Source organism: Haliotis cracherodii, unplaced genomic scaffold (genome assembly GCF_022045235.1).
Source record: "Haliotis cracherodii isolate W230 unplaced genomic scaffold, xgHalCrac1.p SCAF_18, whole genome shotgun sequence".
Lineage (NCBI taxonomy): Eukaryota > Metazoa > Mollusca > Gastropoda > Lepetellida > Haliotidae > Haliotis > Haliotis cracherodii.
This window is the reverse complement of record NW_027266273.1, coordinates 14,218,662-14,240,865: the sequence shown is the minus strand read 5'-3', so window position 1 is coordinate 14,240,865 and position 22,204 is coordinate 14,218,662. Positions and strand designations below refer to the sequence as shown.

At 40.1% G+C, this 22,204-nt stretch overlaps 1 protein-coding gene across 2 annotated transcripts in view; it reads right to left on the bottom strand.

Annotated features, from left to right (window-relative positions):
* Nucleotides 1-11,139: 11,139 nt before the first annotated feature.
* Nucleotides 11,140-22,204, bottom strand: part of LOC139465295 (HCS2 neuropeptides-like) — a 61,217-nt gene continuing 50,152 nt past the window's right edge. For both annotated transcript variants that reach the window (XM_071246978.1, XM_071246977.1), the window contains exons 2-3: nt 14,536-14,973; nt 11,140-11,557 (exon numbers count right to left, since the gene is read on the bottom strand). In XM_071246978.1, coding sequence (XP_071103079.1) covers nt 11,484-11,557; nt 14,536-14,959 — 498 coding nt within the window. In that variant the 5' untranslated portion in view covers nt 14,960-14,973 and the 3' untranslated portion in view covers nt 11,140-11,483. The remainder of the gene's footprint in view (nt 11,558-14,535; nt 14,974-22,204) is intronic.

The following is a 22,204-nucleotide window of genomic DNA, read 5'->3' as shown; positions in this document are numbered from 1 at the left end:
AACCTACCAAATCAAAATCACATAAACAAACAAACATCCACCATACCCAGCTCCCTTAGTTCTCCTCCCCAACCCCATCGGCATCTATTACAAATCTCAAAATTCCCAAATTCTATATAAGCATCCCCTAAACCCACCCTCTTGGGTTGCACAGACCACTTTCGCCCCTTTCGGAGCTTACCTCTTATTATAATGTCCATAATTTTATTTACTAAATATTTCAAAGATTTCAAACACTTGTAATGTGTATTTGTGTCTTAAAACTTATTGTCTTATTTAACTTAATCTGGGTTTTGTCAGATTTTAGAACTGCGGAGAGATAAAGCAGATATGATAGCAGAAGCGCCAACCTTCTAAATCGTCCAATCCAGTCTCTACCGTGCCAGGGCCAAGGAACTTCCGCCTCTACCACGCCAACGCTCGGAGATCGACCTTCCAGACATCTATACCAACACCTCCGGTGGCGACGACTTCCTTCCTCACTTCGCCGAGCCTGTGCCCTGCCTCTCCTGAGACTTTGTGACATTGACGATTTGTGACTACACGCTCTTTAAGATGCCGACTTATTCAACCCTGCCATCCTCCAGTTTGCAGATTACATGACAGAAACTTGGGTGGAGGTTCCTGGCCGATCCATATGGAATCACTTCAACAACGACGGTGCCAGAACAACTAACCACATGCCAAAATGAAGAAAAATGGACATTCCCACCCCAGCTTGTTCAAGTTCATCAACATCATCCATAAAGAACAATCCAATACTGAAATGATCATCAGCCAACTCCGAGCAGGTGGGCGTCATCCTCCACGTAAGAAGAAATACAGAGAACTAGACCAGCGTCTTCAAAGGGAAAAAGACTTTCTTCTAACTGGCACCAAAACATCCATTGAGTATGCCGATTCAGTGTCACGTCTCATTGAACTGTAAATATGTGTATGAATGTAAATAAATGCTAAATGTAATGTTATTTAATGCTGTGATATGAAGTGCTATATAGAATAAAATAATGAAATACACTGTAAATATGTGTATGAATGTAAATAAATGCTAAATGTAATGTTATTTAATGCTGTGATATGAAGTGCTATAGAGAATAAAATAATGAAATACACTGTAAATATGTGTATGAATGTTTCTAAATGCTAAATGTAATGTTATTTAATGCTATGATATGAAGTGCTATATAGAATAAAATAATGAAATACACTGTAAATATGTGTATGAATGTTTCTAAATGCTAAATGTAATGTTATTTAATGCTATGATATGAAGTGCTATATAGAATAAAATAATGAAATACACTGTAAATATGTGTATGAATGTTTCTAAATGCTAAATGTAATGTTATTTAATGCTATGATATGAAGTGCTATATAGAATAAAATAATGAAATACACTGTAAATATGTGTATGAATGTTTCTAAATGCTAAATGTAATGTTATTTAATGCTATGATATGAAGTGCTATATAGAATAAAATAATGAAATACACTGTAAATATGTGTATGAATGTTTCTAAATGCTAAATGTAATGTTATTTAATGCTATGTTATGAAGTGCTATATAGAATAAAATAATGAAATACACTGTAAATATGTGTATGAATGTTTCTAAATGCTAAATGTAATGTTATTTAATGCTATGATATGAAGTGCTATATAGAATAAAATAATGAAATACACTGTAAATATGTGTATGAATGTAAATAAATGCTAAATGTAATGTTATTTAATGCTATGATATGAAGTGCTATAGAGAATAAAATAATGAAATACACTGTAAATATGTGTATGAATGTATCAAAATGCTCAATGTAATGTTATTTAATGCTATGATATGAAGTGCTATATAGAATAAAATAATGAAATACACTGTAAATATGTGTATGAATGTATCAAAATGCTAAATGAAATGTTATTTAATGCTATGATATGAAGTGCTATATAGAATAAAATAATGAAATTTTTGTGCATATCATGTATCAAAATTTTGAGATGACCCCTGGTGCCTTCTATTGTTTAACCAATTAGCATGCCTGCATACTGGGAACAATAGGTGGTGGCAAAGTGAGGAGATCCCATAAGATCACTGCAACCAAGCCTAAAACAGCAATCGATTATTTGACAACACCTATACGCAAAGTTTAAATCAAAATTTAAGTACTTTAAAACGTATATCATAGTTACACTGTGAAGTAAGCATTATACATATGCAAATTACATAATTACATATAATTCCGTATCACTATATCTTGTGTTGACACACAAACTGATTTTTATATTTAAAAAAAACATTTAAAGAGAAATGGGAAACTGCCTACCATAATACGATAAATAGAAAACAGATATCTTATTCAGATTAATTTCATTCTAATTCTTGCCAAATTTATATTAATTCCTTTTCATGGTTTCCCTAAGGCACACAGTTCGACTGTCACCATACCCGACACCTCTTTAAATGTTGATAGGCTTCAGAGAACGTAATCTTATAATGTCATACTCTCGTGGATATTGTTAAGATCATGAAATCTTCAAACGATTGCATGTTCTGGTTTTGTTTGTTCTATTTTACGATTGATTAAAATAGTTATGTCATCTGAGAAGCAAAAGTAAAACCTTTGAACATTATTTTCCCCGCACAATTCATAATGGATGATGAATATCTAAGACATATTGTCTTTGAAAATAAAAATAAATGTTGTTTTTTTCGGCACAAATTTACAGCATTTCAAACATGGTAGGGGTCATGTGGTTGCAAATTTATTTAATTCCCCAGTCTGCATAAAACCAAATTGAATTTATTTTGACGCACATTTCCCAGCCATAGGTTACTTTTGCCTATATAGAGTTGTGATACATCAATAAGTTCGATTAATCGCTAAAGCCCTGATAATTTAGGTCTTTCAAACTGTTATCATATAAAATGAATATCATTTGATATATAGAGTTCATTGACGCCTTTACAAGAATGGATAAATGTTTTTCCTTGTCACAACATAGAAGGAAACGATGTATACTGAGTCAAATTAAAAACTTCACAATTTTAAAAGTAATCCCATATATGAAATACAACGGACAAATGTATCACAGAAGGTAATTTTTAATCAATATTGTCCAAAGAAGGATTTTAATTAACGGTGGTAAGCATAATTTGTTCCAAGCACCTACGGTATTCGGTAATAACATCAACAGTTTAAATCATAAGTCCCAAGCACGAGAATCTGATGGCACACAAGTTCAGTAGCGTGTATGGCCACCATGTGCGTTGACAACTGCCACACAACGCCTCCGCATGGACATTGTGATGCTTGTGAACACATGATTGGGAAGACGACGCCATTGTTGCTGCAAAATGGTGCCAAGATCTTGCAAATCCTGTGGTTGGTTTTGGAGAGTGCGCAGACTTCTGCAAGAGCAGCCCAGACGTGTTCAATGGGATTAAGGTCGGGAGACCTTGACGGCCAGTCCATGACGTTGACTCTCGCATTCTGAAGGAAATTCCTTGTCAAAATTGCTGTGTGGGATCTGGCATTGTCGTGTTGGAAGATCAAACCGGGTCCATGTCCTGTCATAAAAGGCAGAAGTTCTGGTGCCAGTACCTGGTCGCGGTAAGCAGCAGCGTTGAGGTAGCCACGGATGACAAGAAGCCTGGAACGTGCATTGCCACTGAAAGCACCCCACACCATGACACTTCCCCCTCGAAATCTGTCCACTTCCTGTACACAACACTGGGCGTAACGTTCATGACGGCGCCTCCACACCCTCGCCCTACCATCAGCAAATCGAAGATTGAATCGGGATTCATCACTGAGACAACTTGATTCCAATTCCTCTGAGTCCATCGTAAGTGTCCCTGTGCCCACAATTGACGTTGACGTCTGTGTAATTGAGTCAGAATCGGCACGCAGTATGCCCGTCGTGCTTTAAGGTGAGCAGTTCTCAGACGGTTTGGAACAGTTTGCGCACTCGGTCTACCCCTAAACAGTTCATTTCTGGTTGATGTAGCCGTCAAAAATCGGTTACGGAGGTGACGTAATACAATCTGACGTGTGACGTCACACGTGGTCGACCTGGCCGAGGGCGATCAGCGGTGGTACCCATTTGCTGTAGACGCGTCTGTAAATCATAAACAGTCCGTCGACTACAACCCATCGTCCTTGCGACTTCAGCTACGGACGTTCCCGTCTGCAACATGCCGATGGCACGTTCACGTTGCACATTTGAAAGGTGTGGCATGACAAATGGCCGTAAAGACTTTTGTTTTCTTGTGTTGCTAACAAGTATGGCTGAAAACACGTGCGGTATTATGGCCACGTGACCAGTTGCACGTGAAAAAACACTTTTGCCACTATAGTGCTGTGCACATGTTTTTGATCGATTCACCTGCCAAAAACGGGTGTTATCTGAAGACAATACGTGGCCACAATAAGGGCCCACAATGATAACTGGTCAAAATTTTAGGATTGTGAAGTTTTTAATTTGGTTCAATATATTTACTATCCTGAAGGTAGCTTAGGGTTCGTTATTGCCTCAGTAGTCAGGTCTATTGTTTGAAGAGAGGGGACCAACCAAGGTGAGATAGCAGTTAGCTGTTGTTTTGAACCTGTGTGATACACCTTTCAGTACTGAATAACGAACTCGCTGCTGGTTTGGTTTTAGTTGCTAGCTTTACAAATTACCGAATAACTAAACAGAAAGACAGACTAAACATCTTAAATGTGATAGAATTGTTGGACATAAACTGAATAACGAACTACGTGCTGGTTAGACTATCTTATATGTGATGGAATTGTTGGACATAAACTGAATAACGAACTACGTGCTGGTTAGACTATCTTATATGTGATAGAATTGCTGGACATAAACTGAATAACGAACTACGTGCTGGTTAGACTATCTTATGTGTATAGAAAATTGTTGGAAATAAACTGAATAACGAACTACGTGCTGGTTAGACTATCTTATATGTGATAGAATTGTTGGACAAAAACTGAATAACGAACCACGTGCTGGTAAGACTACCTTATATGTGATAAAATCGTTGGACATAAACTAAATAACGAACTACGTGCTGGATAGGCTATCTTATATGTGATAGAATTGTTGGACAAAAACTGAATAACAAACCACGTGCTGGTTAGACTATCTTATATGTGATAGAATTGTTGGACAAAAACTGAATAACGAACCACGTGCTGGTTAGACTACCTTATATGTGATAGAGTTGTTGGACATAAACTGAATAACGAACTACGTGCTGGATAGACTCTTTTATATGTGATAGAATTGTTGGACAAAAACTGAATAACGAACCACGTGCTGGTTAGACTACCTTATATGTGATAGAATTTTTGGACAAAAACTGAATAACGAACCACGTGCTGGTTAGACTATCTTATATGTGATAGAATTGTTAGACATAAACTGAATAACGAACCACGTGCTGGATAGACTATCTTATATGTGATAGAATTGTTGGACATAAACTGAATAACGAACTACGTGCTGGATAGACTATCTTATATGTGATAGAATTATTGGACTAAAACTGAATAACGAACCACGTTATATGTGATAGAATTGTTGGACATAAACTGTATAACGAACCACGTGCTGGTTATACTTTTTTATATTTGATATACTTGTTGGCCATAAACTAAATAACGAACCCAGAGTTGGCTTGTGTCTCGTTATTGGAAAAAAAGAAAAACGAATAACGTCCCCGCTGCGAACTCCTGGCTGCTTGGGATAGCCTCCTGGTTAAAGCGTTCGCTCGTCAAGCCGAAAACCCGGGTTCGATTCCCCAACTGGTTACAATATGTGGCGCCCTTTTCTCATTAAGCCCTCGGTGATATTGCTGGAATATTGCTAATAGTGGCGTAAAATCATACTCACTCACTTATGCACTTATCCTTGCAAAGACTAAGTAAATTATCATATTGTGTATACGTATGTTGTGCTTGACCAATGTATTTGGTGTCAATGTGAGTAATATCTGTGAAGGTGAGGTGGAATGGGGTTTAACGTCAAGATTATTGCACCCACATTGCGACTTTCATGTACGTGTGCTTTCCACAGCTTGTATAAGTCCGATGTAACAGTGCTAGCTCAGTGATATACCATGCCGAAGGAAACATAGCGTACTGGCCCAGAACCGACCCCAAGCCCCTACCCCACCCCACCACCCCCACCCCCCTCAATGCCGAATGCCAGCATAACAACAAGTGCCATCTTTTAGCGTCTTTTGGTATGACGCAGCCAGGGAATAAAAGAACACAGATATTCCGCTCTCCGGGCGGATGCTCTATCCAAGACACCACGGAGGTGGGCTGTAATATATGTGAAACGCGCTCTAGGTGTCTCCGCCCGTATATCACGGATAAAATGGGCGAAAAACTCATTCACTCACTCAGCTACAGTGATGAAACTACAGAAACAGCCATTGGGAAGTAGCCTAGGACATCCTCGGTCGTTGTATTGAGCGCATGCGCACATTGAAAGCTATCCTTTTATTTTACGTAGTCAAAAACTAAAGTGATTAGCGCAAAATTGTCTTTGTTTTTCTTATAATTTGAAATGTAATTGCGACTTTTTCACAAAGGCTGAACCACAGACTGTTTGCTACAGTGACAGATCAAAGCGGATTTAACTACAAGAAGGAACATTACTTTACCATTGCATCTATGGGCAGCAACTCCAAGAATTAAAACTCTGACAATATCAAGCAGGTTTTGGCCCAATAGACTGAAGTTAATTGGTTTACCACAAGTTGTTGTATTTGTTCAGATTAATACCGTCTATTTCCCTACCTAGCGTTGGGTGTTCTGGTTACTGGAAAGAGTGTCTGCTTCTATTAGCATCTTCATCACCAGTTCTAGTGCTCCACAGGGAGCCATTACTTCTGTCACGTGGACCTAATACCGGAAGTGTCACGTGACAAGGTTGAAATCATCGCTTGTTTGATGACACTCTGAGTATCAGCTCGGTCGTGAAGTCGTTGTATGGGAAGGTTAAGTCGACTGGTATCAGGGCATTACGTTTGGCACTGGTAAACCAATAAATCATGGCTACACTATCGCTTAGTAACCTAACACCATGCGATAAAAGGTAACCGGTTACCGTTGATTGATTGCACACATAACCAGATTGTCTAATTTCTATGGCATTAATAGTCATACAAATACATCACTCTGTGAAAGTCGATAGTCCATTATGACTGTTAGTGAAATGCTACAATTGATCAAATCCGCAGTGCCGGGGGCCAGATGTGTATGCAGAATTAAGTAGTGATGTTTTACCATCTCGCGTGTAAGTGTTTCATATGAAACTAAATCTGTCGCACAATATCTCATCACCCCCATCTATTAAATTGTATTCCTCTGGATTTACCTACATCCTGGCATTGTTCTACTATTGTTCTGCTATTGTTCTACAATTGTCCTGCTATTGGTCTACTATTGTCCTGCTATTATACTATGGGTACACCGGCTTTGCTATGTGTTCACCCTTTTGTCATAGACGCCAAAGGACCAGGGTCTTGCTAATAGCTTTTCTATATCTATTTCCAGATGATTCCTCGGTAAATGTGTAGGATAATTAATTTCGCCAACAGTCGATGCTGTGTATGGTGTTATTTTAAAGTATTTGGACGTAATAGTTTCATCGGGGAATGTTGGTTCGTTCCTTGTGATAATATTTCAGCTTTGAAGATACGCTGTGTGAAATACCTATTTTATAACTTTAGGGAGCTGTGAAGTAAAACCCTGATTGTATTTCACAATATGGAATAATGCTGTCAACTTTTAGTTTTTTTGTAAGTTGTTTAAATATTTTTAAAAAACTATTTTAGCGAGCGAAGTTAATATTTATTTGGGAAAGTAGTTTGAGCTGTCAGCGATAATGACGTACTAATTAAAAGCGAAAAAACATTTCCGTAAAAACAGTCCAATATACGATTCCGATCATATCATAATAATGTGATTATAAATCACCATCAAACAGTGATGATATCAGGTGTTCGTTAAACGGTGAGGGTATCCTGCCTCACCGGTCGTACCTGTCGCAAACACATGCAAAGGCAAATAAATTGAAAATATATGGTACAAGTCAAAGTAGGGAAATTAAATGTTATACATTGGTGGGTCAAATTGTGAAATGAACTGCACATGAATACCGTAAAAAAATGTTTGATGTAACCCTGATCGGAGCTTCAACGTATGAAATCTTCGTAGAAAGAACGTTAACCAAATTCCAATAATTCATTAGTGCAATGATATTTAAAATTGCAATGATAACATTGCTCTATTCCAACATATTGTTTATGCTAATTGTGTGGCGGGTAACGCCCGTAGGTCAGAACATACCAACCCTTTTCGCGAACATCTGGTGTCATCACTGATTTTCTCTGGTTTTGCTGTAGTTTTCATCGGATAATCGAGACTGGTTATTCTCTGGCATTGATGTTCAATATTTATATCACCGTACTGAGCTCTCTGTTAGATTAATGAACCATGTTTACTAACATCGATGCATTGGTTCGTTGTTTTACGACGCACTCAGCAATATTCCAGCTATATGACGGCGATCTGTAAATAATCGAGCCTAGCCAGACAATCCAGTGAGTGACATCATGAGCATCGATCCACGCAATTGGGATCGATGACATGCTTCAACAAATCAGCGAGCCTGACCGCCCGATCTCATTAGTCGCCTCTTACGACAAGCATAGTCGCCTTTTACGGCAAGCATGGGCTGCTGAAGACCTATTCTACCCGGATCTTCACGATTCAACAAGACAAACAATACTGCAAATCGTGAACACACTAAACTTTGGGTCTGAGCAGCAGTAATACGATGGGTAATGATAATGGGTTTGAATCCCAGATCCCAGATTACAAGCCTTTGTTTGGGGAAAATATACACATGTCGTTGGTTTTGGTGAAAGAGTGAGTGAGTGAGTTGGGTTTTACGCCACTTTTAACAGTATTCCAGTTATATCGCGGCGAGTGAGCTTAATGTGGGAGGAAAGCCCGAAGTGATGCAGGTCTCAGACGTTTACCACATCGATGAAACCCACGAGCACGGGTATGGTGTTGGCAAACCTAGAAACATAATTGGGGCGAACCGGGATTCGAACCCACAATCATTGGTTTCTGGCGTGCCCAAGGGGCGTTCGGACGCAACTCTGCACAGTGAATAACGGCGCCTTAGACGACTTGGCCACCGTGCCTCACTTTGGCACCTGCAACCTGCGTCATTGCGTCCCACAAATCGGTGAGGTGATGTGAAATGGGGTTTAACGTCTCGTCCAAGATTATTGTACTCATATTGCAATGTACATGCACGTGTGTGTTTGTTGTGTGCGTGTGCGCGCGTGTGTGGTCAATTTGTACTAGTTCGGACTAATACAGTTGTATATAGTTCTTTACCACTGAAATACCATGCCGCATTTAACATGGATACCCCCAGCTGATCTCTATAGCGGATATAACTGACAAACCAAATCACTCACTCACTTTGGGTTGATTCACAGTGCGCCTGTTATAGCACTTTTGGCACTGTCATTTATTAGGTTAGATCAGCGTGATGGATTTATTCAAACAGTACTTTTCTCGTCTCCAAATCAAAGTGAATCATCTCGTTGTGTTAGAACTACAGAAACAAATACCAGGCATGTCCTCTCTTACTCTGAACCCTAATTAGATCGTCTAGAACTTGATTGAACTTGACACAGACACTAGAACGTAGAGAGGTGAAGTGAAATTTGGTTTTGCGTCGCGCTCAATATTATTACACTTCTACAACGACGTGTGTGCACGTTTGTGTGTGGTGCTTGTACTACCGCGGACTAATGCCGGAGATATAGTGTCAGCTCACTGAGATACCATGCCGCTGTTTACATACATTCCCCACTCAGACACAGTATACTGACTCCGAGCCGACCACTCCTTGCCGAGCACCAGGCTGGGTAAAAGAAACGGGGAAACGCTCCATCCTCTAGACCACGGAGGTGGTTGTACCGTGAAGAAGACGCCACTGCAGGTGTAAAGGTCGTTATCAGTGGTGGGGCAACTCCAAACACAGTTTTGGATCTGGGAGCAAACATCAACACAAATATTCTCATGATCTGTCGGCAATACTCTGTCATAATGTGACGTGTGTGAAATGGTACCACAATGCATCGCATCACAAAGAAACACTGCATTCTTCTTCTTGTTCTATCAGCACCATGACTATTTTCACCACAGAGGTAACGGTGAACGGTCTGCTTTCTTTGGACTTCAATCACACTTCAAGCCGACATGCCGTGACAGAGCTGAAACCATTTCACCCATCCATGACATATGTACGCCGAACATAATATGTCATTTTTTTGTTTTAGCTTTTATATGATCCGTCGTTTTTAATATTTTAACCACAGTAAATCTTGCTTCTTGTAACTGACTTTCATAGGTTGTATTGGCAGTATGGCCTCTATATATCCTCGACAGGGAGTGAATGTGTGTCTTGGTGGATTGTCAGGTGTAACAAGATACAGTTTGAACACTAAATACACTGAGTGAGTATGGCTTTACGCCGGTTTTAGCAATATTCCAGCAATATCACGACGGGGGACACCAGAAATGGGCTTCACACATTGTACCCATGTCGGGAGTAGAACTCGGGTCATCGGCGTGACGAGCGAACGCTTTAACCATTAGGCTACCCGACCGCCCCCTAAATACACTGATCAAGGCGTGTGTGACAAGTGAGTAAGTGAGTGATTGAGGTTTTATTCCTCTTTGAGAAGGGGACACCAGGCATTGACTTCACACAGGAACAACGAAAGAAAGAAGAGCATTACTACATATCACTGTCCATCAACTTGAGAAGATTCAATATTTTCTTAAGCCCGTCTAAGGGTGTTGTGTTCGTATATAATAATGTACCTAATGCATCACGTGACAGGAAATGACGTAATGTGACGTCGGATCAACGTCGTATTGATCGCCCAGCTTCCCCTCATGACAACATGTTGACAGGTTATTTCAGGACTGGGTGTTTGACGTATCTATGAGAGACATCAGAAATGTCAGTATTTACGTACTATGCATGCAGGATGTGTTCAGCTCTCTGACTGAAAGACGAGTACTGATCATGAACGTTTGGAAAAAAAATGTTTAATATTTTTTCTCAAGAAAATATAAACATCAACCTTTGTGAGAATTTTTTGCTGTCTCTTTTTGATGATTTGTAGAAAGCGAAATATGCTTGATGCGATATGTATAACACAAAAATACCTTTTTATGTTTTCAGTATATTAACGATTAAATCTGAATCATTATGAATCTGAGAGTTGGTTTGTTGCTATAGCAACTGTTGAGTCACGGCTTTTCCGTTTCCTAACGACTGTCAGCAGTGGGATCTGGTTCACGGCTCAATGTAAGGTCACCACGTGAGGTCATCGCACAGTCCATGCTGTAGTTGCCCAAATAAGGAAATACCTAAACAAGATGGCGTCGTTTCCTCGAGTTAGCAATTCCGTTGACGAATTCTTCACGTGATAAACTGTCATCACCTGGTGGGAAATAAGAACCAATTATTTTTTTATATATCACATAAAACTGCTTACAATGAACTCTCATAAACTCGAACTCCTTAATTAACACAAAATATAATAACATTCTAGGTCTGGCCGAATCTGTGCAATGATCTAGTATAAACCCACCGCCTCTGAAGTAAATATGATAGAGTTTGATTGTTTGTTTGTTGTTTACCGCCGCACTAAAATATATTCGAGCTATATGACAGCGGTCTGTAAATAATCGAGTCTGGGCCAGACAATCCAGTGATTGACATCATGAGCATCGATCCACGCAATAAGGATACGATGACATGCATCAACCAAGTCAGCGAGCCTGACCACCCGATCCCGTAAGTCGCCTCTTACGACAAGCATAGTCGCCTTTTACGGCAAGCATGGGTTGCTGAAGACCTATTCTACCCCGGATCTTCGAGATCGTGTCTTTACGCCTCTGCCAGGACAGCGGAAGGTTGTAGGTTACAAGATGGTACTTGTTGTTACCCTGAAGGGGTAAAAAACAGGGACTGGTCAGCTCGGATACAGTATTTTGATGATCACAAAAGAAATTATTTATCAAAAATGGTTTTCTATCAATAAAACATGAAAGTAACGAAACACTTCGTTCTTCATTAACTGCTAAATCTTTGAAATGAGTATACGCTTTAAAGTTCGGTGTTTTAATCTCAGAATGTTTTGCTCCACAAACTAATAACAGAAAAGCCTTTGCTATGTACATGGCCGCCTCTTTATCCAGAGCTACAAAACACTCTCTACATGCATGACAAATGGGATGACTTCAGTTTTTTTAAAAGTCAACTTTCCCTTTATGTCAAGCACAATTTATTTTTTCAGGTGAACAATTGACATGCCTACGCTGAGTTTCGCGGACACCTGATACCATCGCTGTTTGATATATCTCGATTCATAAACACATGCTAAGAAATAGTCGGAATCGTACAACGGAGATACGCTTTGATTGTGGACATGTTTCTAACTTTTGTTCCAGAAACACGTGTTAGTGTGCGTGGGCCATGAAAGCACATGCCTAAGATTATTGATAGAGATAAACATCTATCTTCTCTGCAATGAGGATTTATTTTTAAAAAGGACCTTTTTATATTTTGAAGGACAGTATGTCCAGCGAATACTCTTTTATGCAAAACCAGTTGCCTCATTGTATTTAACAGTATTAGTGAGTGAGTGAGTATGGTTTTACGCCGTTTTTAGCAATATTCCAGCAATATCACGGCGGGGGTCACCAGAAATGGGCTTCACCCATTGTACCCATGTCGGGAATCGAACCCGGGTCTTCGGCGTGACGAGCGAACGCTTTAACCACTAGGCTACCCGACCGCCCCTTTAACAGTATTATAAGCATCCATTATTTTTCGTAATTTTAACTATGAGTGACCAGTTTACGTAAACGTTTTTGCTGTTTTATATAGTGTTTTGCACTCTAAATGGAAGAAATATACCACGAGTTGTGTACTGTACAACAAAACCTTGCATGGAGTATACACTACGAGGGGCGCAGCCGTGAGAGGTTTATTCTCCCTCCAGTGTTTTAATGTAGCCAAACAACGACCACGAGTCGTTTATTTCTTATGGTAGACATCAACATTATTTACAGCCTCTTTAAGGGTGTTAAAAGAATTTACAAGCTTTATAAATATTTATCCGTATTTAAATGAGGATGACTCCCTGAATACAATCCGATGTGGGCAACTCGGTCCATTTTATGAACACGTGGGTTGCACAGTAAGGAGAAACGGTGCCAAGTGGATAATTGACGGCTGTCACCTGTACCTTTTCTGCTATTACAGATTTCAATATCTCGCCAACGTTTGGATGCGATCGATCGGCCATTGCGTTAATCTCTTACAATATCCCTGTCTTTGACAGTGCGCATGATGCCCTGTCGAAATGGTACAACTATCACATGTATATGTCTATCAACGACACACACCACTTTTGCCCTGTGAAAGCGGTACAACTATCACCATCAGATACTATAAATCTTGAAATTAACCCAAGCGTGAATTAAATGCGAAAACTGCGAGTCGTCTTTGTTCGCATGAATGACGGTTCGCATTTATGTCTCCAAAATGACTATCAACACTAAGACGGCCTCACTGCACACTTTGGATAGCGGAAATCCCCACCTTGAATATTAACACAAACACGGTTATTGAGGAGCAGTTGTAGTAAGTATATAACAATGTCATTCAAAGAATAGGAATTACACAAGAGGAATCCGATGAGTTATCTATCTATGGCATACATCAATTTGTGTCAATGTGAACAACCTGAGACCTGATGAAAGGTTTTACATTTGAAATGTAAGACCCGCTGCGTTAGGTTTCAAATGTTTAATTCTATCATGACAAAATTAAACGCGAATTCTTTAGGACATTGACTGAAACAGCATCGGTTTCAAAGTAGGACAATATGACGCAACAGTTTTCAAGCTCTCTGATGTCAAAAAACTTGAAATACACGTTTTTAGTCAATTTCTATTGTATTTCCTGTAAAGAGATCTGGTGGCACACATCTTTGAGTATTGTAGAAACCGAAAACCTGCAAGTTTCAACTGTTCAGAAATTCTTCAAGATCATGGTAGAATACAGATTTAATCTACTGTGAATTTCCCTGGTTAGAATTGGTATGCGACAAACGGAATCGGATGGACTTGCTGACTTGGTTCAAACAAACAAACAGATTTAATATGTTTCCCCCACCAAGGACAGTCGGGATCCCCAAAGGCTAGGAAACGTTTACGGAAGCTAACATAAAACCACTTGACGAATTGCACATTTGTAGACCTGTGGGAAATGGAACCCTTGGACGCAATGACCATCTTCCAAAAAGACAATACTCGATCACCAGAGGGACCACAAAGTGATGTATAACAAAGACATGTCGACGTTTTTCCGTCAACTATTAGACATCAATTATCAAATGATTCTACTTACCATTAGCGTCCCAGGCAAAGAAAAGAATGGGCGCTGGTAGACTGAACGATGTTCCAAGCCCTGTCTGGGGTTTTGTCAGTGACTTAGTGTCTTCATTACTATTTGGGTAAGGAGATCCCTTAGGAATCTGGAGTTTGGCTTCTACTTTATTGACGTCGCTTCCGTCATTGTTTCTTCGGCCTATCCTGGGGAAGGTATTTTCATCACTCTGGGTGAAGAAAGACGCCCGTCTCTCGATCCCATCCCTAAACGTGTCCTCCACCCCTCCACTCCTACCTATCCGGGGGTATGTGTTTTCACTACTGGCGGTGTAGAAGCTACGGCGGCCGATGCGGGGGTAGTCGTTGTCCTTGCTGTTGGTCCAGAAGATGCCTGCACAGGAACCCGCCACTGCGAACACCAGGAACACCAAACTCTCCTTCATCCTGCGCCGGGGATCTGTGAACAGTGAGTGAGTGAGTTGTGACTGACCGAAATATTTAATTCAGCAAGTTACTGACACTGTGGAGATCAGTTTGGGGTCAGTAGGCCATTTCATCTGACACACGCCACAGGCCACATGAGTGAGTGAGTGAGTGAGTGAGTGAGTGAGTTTAATACCGCTTTGTATATTATTTCAGTTATACCACGAGGTGCTATCTTTGATTGTTTTTTTTTAAAATCTTTTTTTTAAGTTCTATCTTTGGTGAAACCAGCACGGGAATGGGGCTGACAAACTTAGAAGCATAATCAGGCCTAACCGATTAGAACCCACGATCATAGGCTCCTGGCAAGCCCAAGGGACGCAACTGTGCACAGCGAATTGCTTTGACGAATGTTCGTGTTCCTTGCAGGAACTGAAGCTAGGGTTATTTTTCTCAAATGAATAACTACAGCGGTAGGGACAGATGGCCTCATTAAGTAATAGAAAACACCGAAGATTTAGTTGCGTTACGCCATGATATTATTCAATGGTAGGGACAATTGATTTCAGTATTAGTTACGTACGTCTTGTGATAGCTGGTAAATTGGTGTCCGCGGTGAAAAATCCCATTCGTTCACTTAAATGTCATTAATAAATAACACTGTAAATACCGAAACCCGTTCCAGATTCAATAGAAATATCTGCTAAATGAGCATATGTTTATGAATCACTATCAAATAGTGATGACACCAGGTGTTCCAAACATGTTTAAAGTATGTGTATGTTTCATATGTTTAGACCCAAAACGTGTTTAGATATGACACACCAGGTGTATTCCGTTTAGGATTTAAACACATTGTAAACATAATAAACATGATAAACATTTATAATAAATATGATTAATATAATAGATATAATTAATAAATTTATAAATATGTACACCCGTATAATGTTTTGTCAACACGGTGGTCGCAATGATATAGGCAACTGAGACGAAAAGTGAATTCCCTTTCATTATCAACTCCCTGGGGAGTACATAAAATTGTGACGGAAGAAGCTATGCCTAATTACCTCCAATGTAATGCCACGTTTGCAACATACCTATCATGAGAACTATTGACGTTAATATTGATGACGTAGGTTCATACATGAGTACGCCCACAATCCAGTCCTAATCGTAATAATGGGTTCTGACAAATCGAGTGAAAATAACTGACAATAGACTGTCGAACAGCTATCGTTAAATGTCTAGAGTATCTGCTTTCCAAATGCTCATTTTAGAATAAGTTGCAGCTGTGGACACATAAAACGTAACTACAAAAAATACTGAAAATGGAGAATGGATTTGAAAAGTTGTTTTTTTAATTGACTGTCCACATGGTGCCGTTAGTATTTGCTCTTGATGCTCCTGTTTCTATACATATTTATCGCGTGGCAGCTCTTTTGGGATTCAACCCCGGAATCGTTTAGAAGCAAAATATTTGGTTCGTAATAGCTATTCATAAAACCAGCACGAACTCGGCAATTGCAGGGTCCAATTAGTTATTTTGTACAAAGCATGGCGCACTCGTATGAACAATACCGTCAAGAAATATTCAACGCCTCCATAACCGTGAATGTCACAAGCGTTTCAAACAACAATCTCATGAAAATACATTGTAGAGATGAAACAAGGTGACTGTTTACCCTTTCAGATTATACGCATGGCCTGTCCTCTTTCTTATAAACTATGTCAACGTGAAGCGGGATTGTCACATCAAATTGAAAAATAATTTTAGTTCTGACAAATATTGCAGTAAATATTCGAGGAACATTATACACATGTTAGATATTTGAGCAATGGGCTATAACTAATTTGAATTAAAGCGCAGTTTGACTCAAGTTTTATATTCGAAGAATGATTGATGTATTTTAGCCGAAGCCCCCTGTCCAATCTAGAATATGGAGTTCAAATGTCCCCAAGGAAGTATAATCGCCGATTTATCATTGTAAACTACACGGACGTAGGATGGCTTTAATACCGTCGATGATCACGGCGATGAAAGAAAACCTAAATGATACAGGCGTGAGTTGCATTTATCAAATGCATCCGATAGTTTATGAAAAAAGTATATTGCTCTTTGGTTGCAGTGATCCGTAATTTGAATCTTTGTTTAGCGAAGGCAGCTGGAAAGCGTGATGTGCACGTCATGCGGATGTTGTATCGTTGCCAAACGGTAGAACGAGGAAGTGAAGTGTAAATTTAACAGTGGACAAAACCTATTGCGAAAGACACAGAAATATGAGCTTTGCTCTTGATGAATATTGTTGAGGATAATGGGGGAATGAACTTCATGAAGGAAAATGCCAACATCTGACCCATAACAACGTCGAAGGAGACATGGCTCCCGGAAATTCGAGATGGTGACGTCGGAGGTGTAGTGCAAGGTAACGTTAAACAAAGGTGAGAGAGGCGTACCGTTATGCCGTGGCAACGAATAGACACAATCTGAAGAAATTGGAGCATATATGTATGTGCCTTTATTGTATTTCTAAGGATGAAATACTGTATTTATTGGTTAAAATGAAAAACACCGATGGGGTGAGTGAGTTTCACGCCGCTTTTAGCAATATTCCATCAATAGCACGTCGGGGGACACCAGAAATAGGCTTCACACAGTATGCCCACGTCGGGAATCGAACCCGGGTCTTCAGCGTGACGAGCGAACGCTTTAACCACTAGGCTACCCGACCGCCCTAAAACACCAATGGAAATAACATGACATCACCATATATGTAACATGACATCACTATATAAATAACATGTTATTTAGCGCGGGGTTAGAATTGATATTTTCACAACATGTACAATATGGCGGTAAATCGAAATGTTGTATCATAGGTATGAGTATTTATTGTGTAATATGAGGTTTCAAAACGTGTAGGAACAATACACATAGCAGAGCACGTGACACAAGTTGCAGACTGATAATTGCTTCTGATTTTTTAAAAAGTGTCAAAAACCTTCATGGATTCCAGGCGTTGACACAAAGCTCAGCTTATCCTGTCCCCCGGTGACATTTGTCACAAACACATGCAAAGGCAATTCAATTGTTTTTCTTAACAAACACGGAAACGTATGGTACAAGTCAAGATAAAAAAATGCATCGGATGTCATTATTGTCACTCACATTTGAAAATGTCCTCCACATGTCGACCACAAACCTTTTTGCGGTTATACTAATGCCTTGAATGTTTTAACCTTGATTAAACAACTGTTGACCAAAGCCATATAACGCTCGTTGAATTCGTGACGTGATTGTACGCAAAACAATGTGAAATTTAGGTGAGGTGAGGTGAAATTGGGTTTAACGTCGCGTCCAAGATAATTGCACTTATATAGCGACGTGCATGTACGTGTGTGGGTTTGTGTGGCTGCTTGTATTAGTCCGGACAGATGCCGATTTATAGTGCTAGCTCACTGAGATACCATGACGCAGTTTAACATGAATACCCCACTCAGACACAGTATACTGACTCCGAGCCGACCAGTCCTTGTTTTAGCCCCTTAATGCCGAGCACCACAAGACCACGGAGGCGGTCATGTGAAATTTAGACCCCCGAGGCTGAAGGTGGTGCAACTTTGCGCGACATAAAGAAAACGTAGACTTTTGGTAAGTTGAAGTCATCCTTCTTTATACATAGATATAAATATGAAACTTCTTGGTCAAATGCCCTTGTTAATATTTTGCCAACTTGAGAAGAATTCCTGTCTCGTAGGTCTAACGAAACAAAGAGAGGAGCACAAGTTTTGCACTAGGAAATGGCTGCTTCTTGCCTAAAGGTCCTAATCCCAGATTCTACATCAACGAGGAGGTCCATAATTCCACATATTGTTGCGAAACTTTGAAGATGTAACTATATCTATGGTCACCACGTTTAAGTGAAAATGTCCTTAAAGGTTGTTGTGTGGGATAGTGGAGTATAAGTTACAATTTGAATTCAGCGTGTCACTGACACTGTTGGGATCGGATCAGTTTGGCGTCTGAGGCCCGTTAACTGCCATACGCCACATGAAGCAAGCTGAATCTTGTTGAATGTTTCATGTGAATTGTAACCCAGGATAAGACCTGGGTGATTACTTTGATCCAGAGTAAGAACTTATGGAGGGGCGGTGGGGTAGCCTCGTGGTTAAAGTGTTCGCTCGTCATGCCGAAGACCGGGTTCGATTCCCACATGGGTACAATGTGTGAAGCCCATTTCTGGTTCCCTCGCCGTGATGTCGCTGGACTATTGCTAAAAGCGGCGTAAAACTCTACTCACCCATTCACTTGTTGAAACAGGGGTAACGTGGCCTCATCCCCTTGAAAGACGTACAAGTGGGTGGTCTCAGCTGACAATTTTTGGACGGTAAAGAGAGAGTTAATCATTCATGATCAGACCATCTGTGGGCAATACGATGCCATGGAACTACATTAGCTGTGAGAGGATAAACTTCGAGGAAAGCTCGGCTCCGTGTGCTATTGGCTTAGAACAATGCACCTACGCACAAGTCAGAGTTGCAGTGGCGGGAGTTGTAGACGCAAGCTTTGCCTTTCGTCCCCGTGTTCCTTTCACCTGACCAAGCAACTGCTCATGTTTTCTCTTCCCTGAATTCACATGACACCTGCTTGTAGAGTTTTAACATGGCAGTTGCCTCCATCTGGACCGTCTTGGGTACTAAGATGAAGACATCACAGGGCAGGGATAACAAGGCTAGAGGGGCGATGGGGAAGTCTAGTGGTCAAAGCGTTCGCTCCTCACGCCAAAAACACGGGTTCGATTAAATGCGTGAAACCCATTTCTGGTGTCCCCCTCCGTGCTATTGCGGGAATATTGCTAAAAGCGGCGTAAAACAATACTCACTCACTCACACAGCTAGAACATCACTGGACGAGTCAAAGCAGATTACATTGAAAAATAATGTATCAATTATTATTCTGAATGATTTTCTGTGTGAGATTTGTTAGAACGCGTAGATGGTGATATAATCCATGACCGCAAACTCTCTGAACTAATCACGATAGAATCTTTGTACACGACCAACTAAACAGGGTTCCGTCAGCCACGATGGCATGCGTGAATATGTACGTACCTATTTTGTGACCTAGCTTTATATATATTTTTTAGGACCCTTGCCACTGTAAATCTTTGTTAACCACTGCCAACCACCTTAAACCACCAACCTATTATATACTGAACTTCACCGTGAGAATACTGTTACTGGTATATGTCTGACTAAGTGCTATTTGATTACAGCTGAGAATTCCCTATATTTAACATTAACCCCTCGTTCCATCAAAACCAAATTCTCGCTGGCTTAATAGACATTGCAACATGGCATACGCGATTAAATAAACATTTATGCCAATAGTTCTTGTTGCGCATGTTTCATTTAGAAAAGAAAAGGAATATCCACTAGCTAACACATGGCAACATACAGACAATCCTCCCACTGATCTGATCTATGGCCCATCCATCATGTGGACATTCAGCACAAAACAGATGTATATAGTTAAACAGCGATCAATCACGCGGTTGCACCTTAATTGCTCAAAGCCCGTGTTGGCGTGGAAAGTTGATAAACTGGGTCTAGAGGGTAAAAACAATATAGCTAAACTAATATAGTTAAACTAATATAATCAAACTAATAAACGATATTGATAATAATGATGGTGAGGTGAGGTGAGATGAAGTGAAGTGAGGTGAGGTGAGGTGAGGTGAGGTGAGGTGAGGTGAGGTGAGGTGAGGTGAGAGCTGGTTAACGTCGCTTTCAAGGTCATTGCAATTTTATAGCGACGTGGATCCATGTGTGTGTGGCTGCTTGTACACATTCGAACTTATGTCGGTCTTACAGTGCTAGGCCGCTGAGATTGCATGCCGCAGTTAAAGGCTCATACCCCATTCAGACACAGTATACTGACTCCGAGTGTCAGGCAGGGAAACAACAAGTACCATCTCTTAACGTCTCTTGGCATGACTCGGCTAAAGGCTAGAAACCCCGACCTTCTGCACTGCCCGCAGACGCCCTGTCCAGTAGACCACAGGGGCGGTCCGCTGCTATTAAAGCATTGTCCAGTTCAACATTCTCACATAACCCGTGTGTTATTTCGCTTATTGTGATATGTTGGTAATTGGTTAATTATTCCTCTTAAGGGGATGACAGAACGTCTTTTGGTATGACATGGCCTTGGTTCCAACTGCCGACCTTCCGCTCTCCGGAAAATCACAGGATTGTCTGGTCCAGACTCGATTATTTGCAGACCGCCGTCACAAACGCTCTTTGCACCACAGGGAAGGTCGCCAAATGTTAGCGTGGTCTTATTCATGATGAGGCCAGGTCGCAATGTTGCCTCATTTGAATATTGCAACAGGATAGTAAAATTTTGATTGACGACAACGAAAAGATCTTTTTGCAGCTTCTCAGTGGTAGTTTATTTATTACCTGTCACATATACACAACTGAGTATAATAAAACCATAGATTTAGATATTATGAATCGCCAGACAAACACTTACTGAAACTTCAAAAGAGACTAAGTTATCTCAATCAATACCTTGTCTTGTTCTTCGCTGCCATATAGGGAAATATTACAATAACCTGCCGTCAGTAAATCACCAGGTGGGCTGTTTATTGCCTATGATACCCTCATAGGTACTATTTGGTGAAACGTCCAGGAATGCTTGCCAAAACCTTATACAGAAGAAAACGATTCACATTACTATGGTAAATATAAGGCGTCAACGCCAGAGGAATAATCAATCACAATCATCTGCCGAAACAGATTCCACTGAGCGTAAAAGAGTGTTCGAAGTATATGAATTTATTACTGAAAATGAGTCGTGACACCAGGTGTTCGCGAAATAAAATCAAACAGATTATGAAAATTCTATGTACATTAATATTTAACTGACCATGGGCGATAAAGCTTTAATTTTGAGTTTTTGAAAAATAAATTCATTTTCTCTTCCTTAGTACATACCCATGTACATGTGAATAAAAAATTTGAATTTTGTAAAAAACCTTTGTCCAACACTGGCCACAGCACCGGAGGCCAGTTTGGACATCCTTCCAGGACGCTGAATGCGTTTTTGGCATCCTCTTTCATTTACAAATACGTTTATTTATATTTTCATATAATAAAAAATAGATTAATATTTTCGAAAGCAATAATATCGGCCTTATAGAAGTTCCATCTGTTTTATGATCGCCTGTCTTACATAAATATGCTGGAATGGTATGACTTTA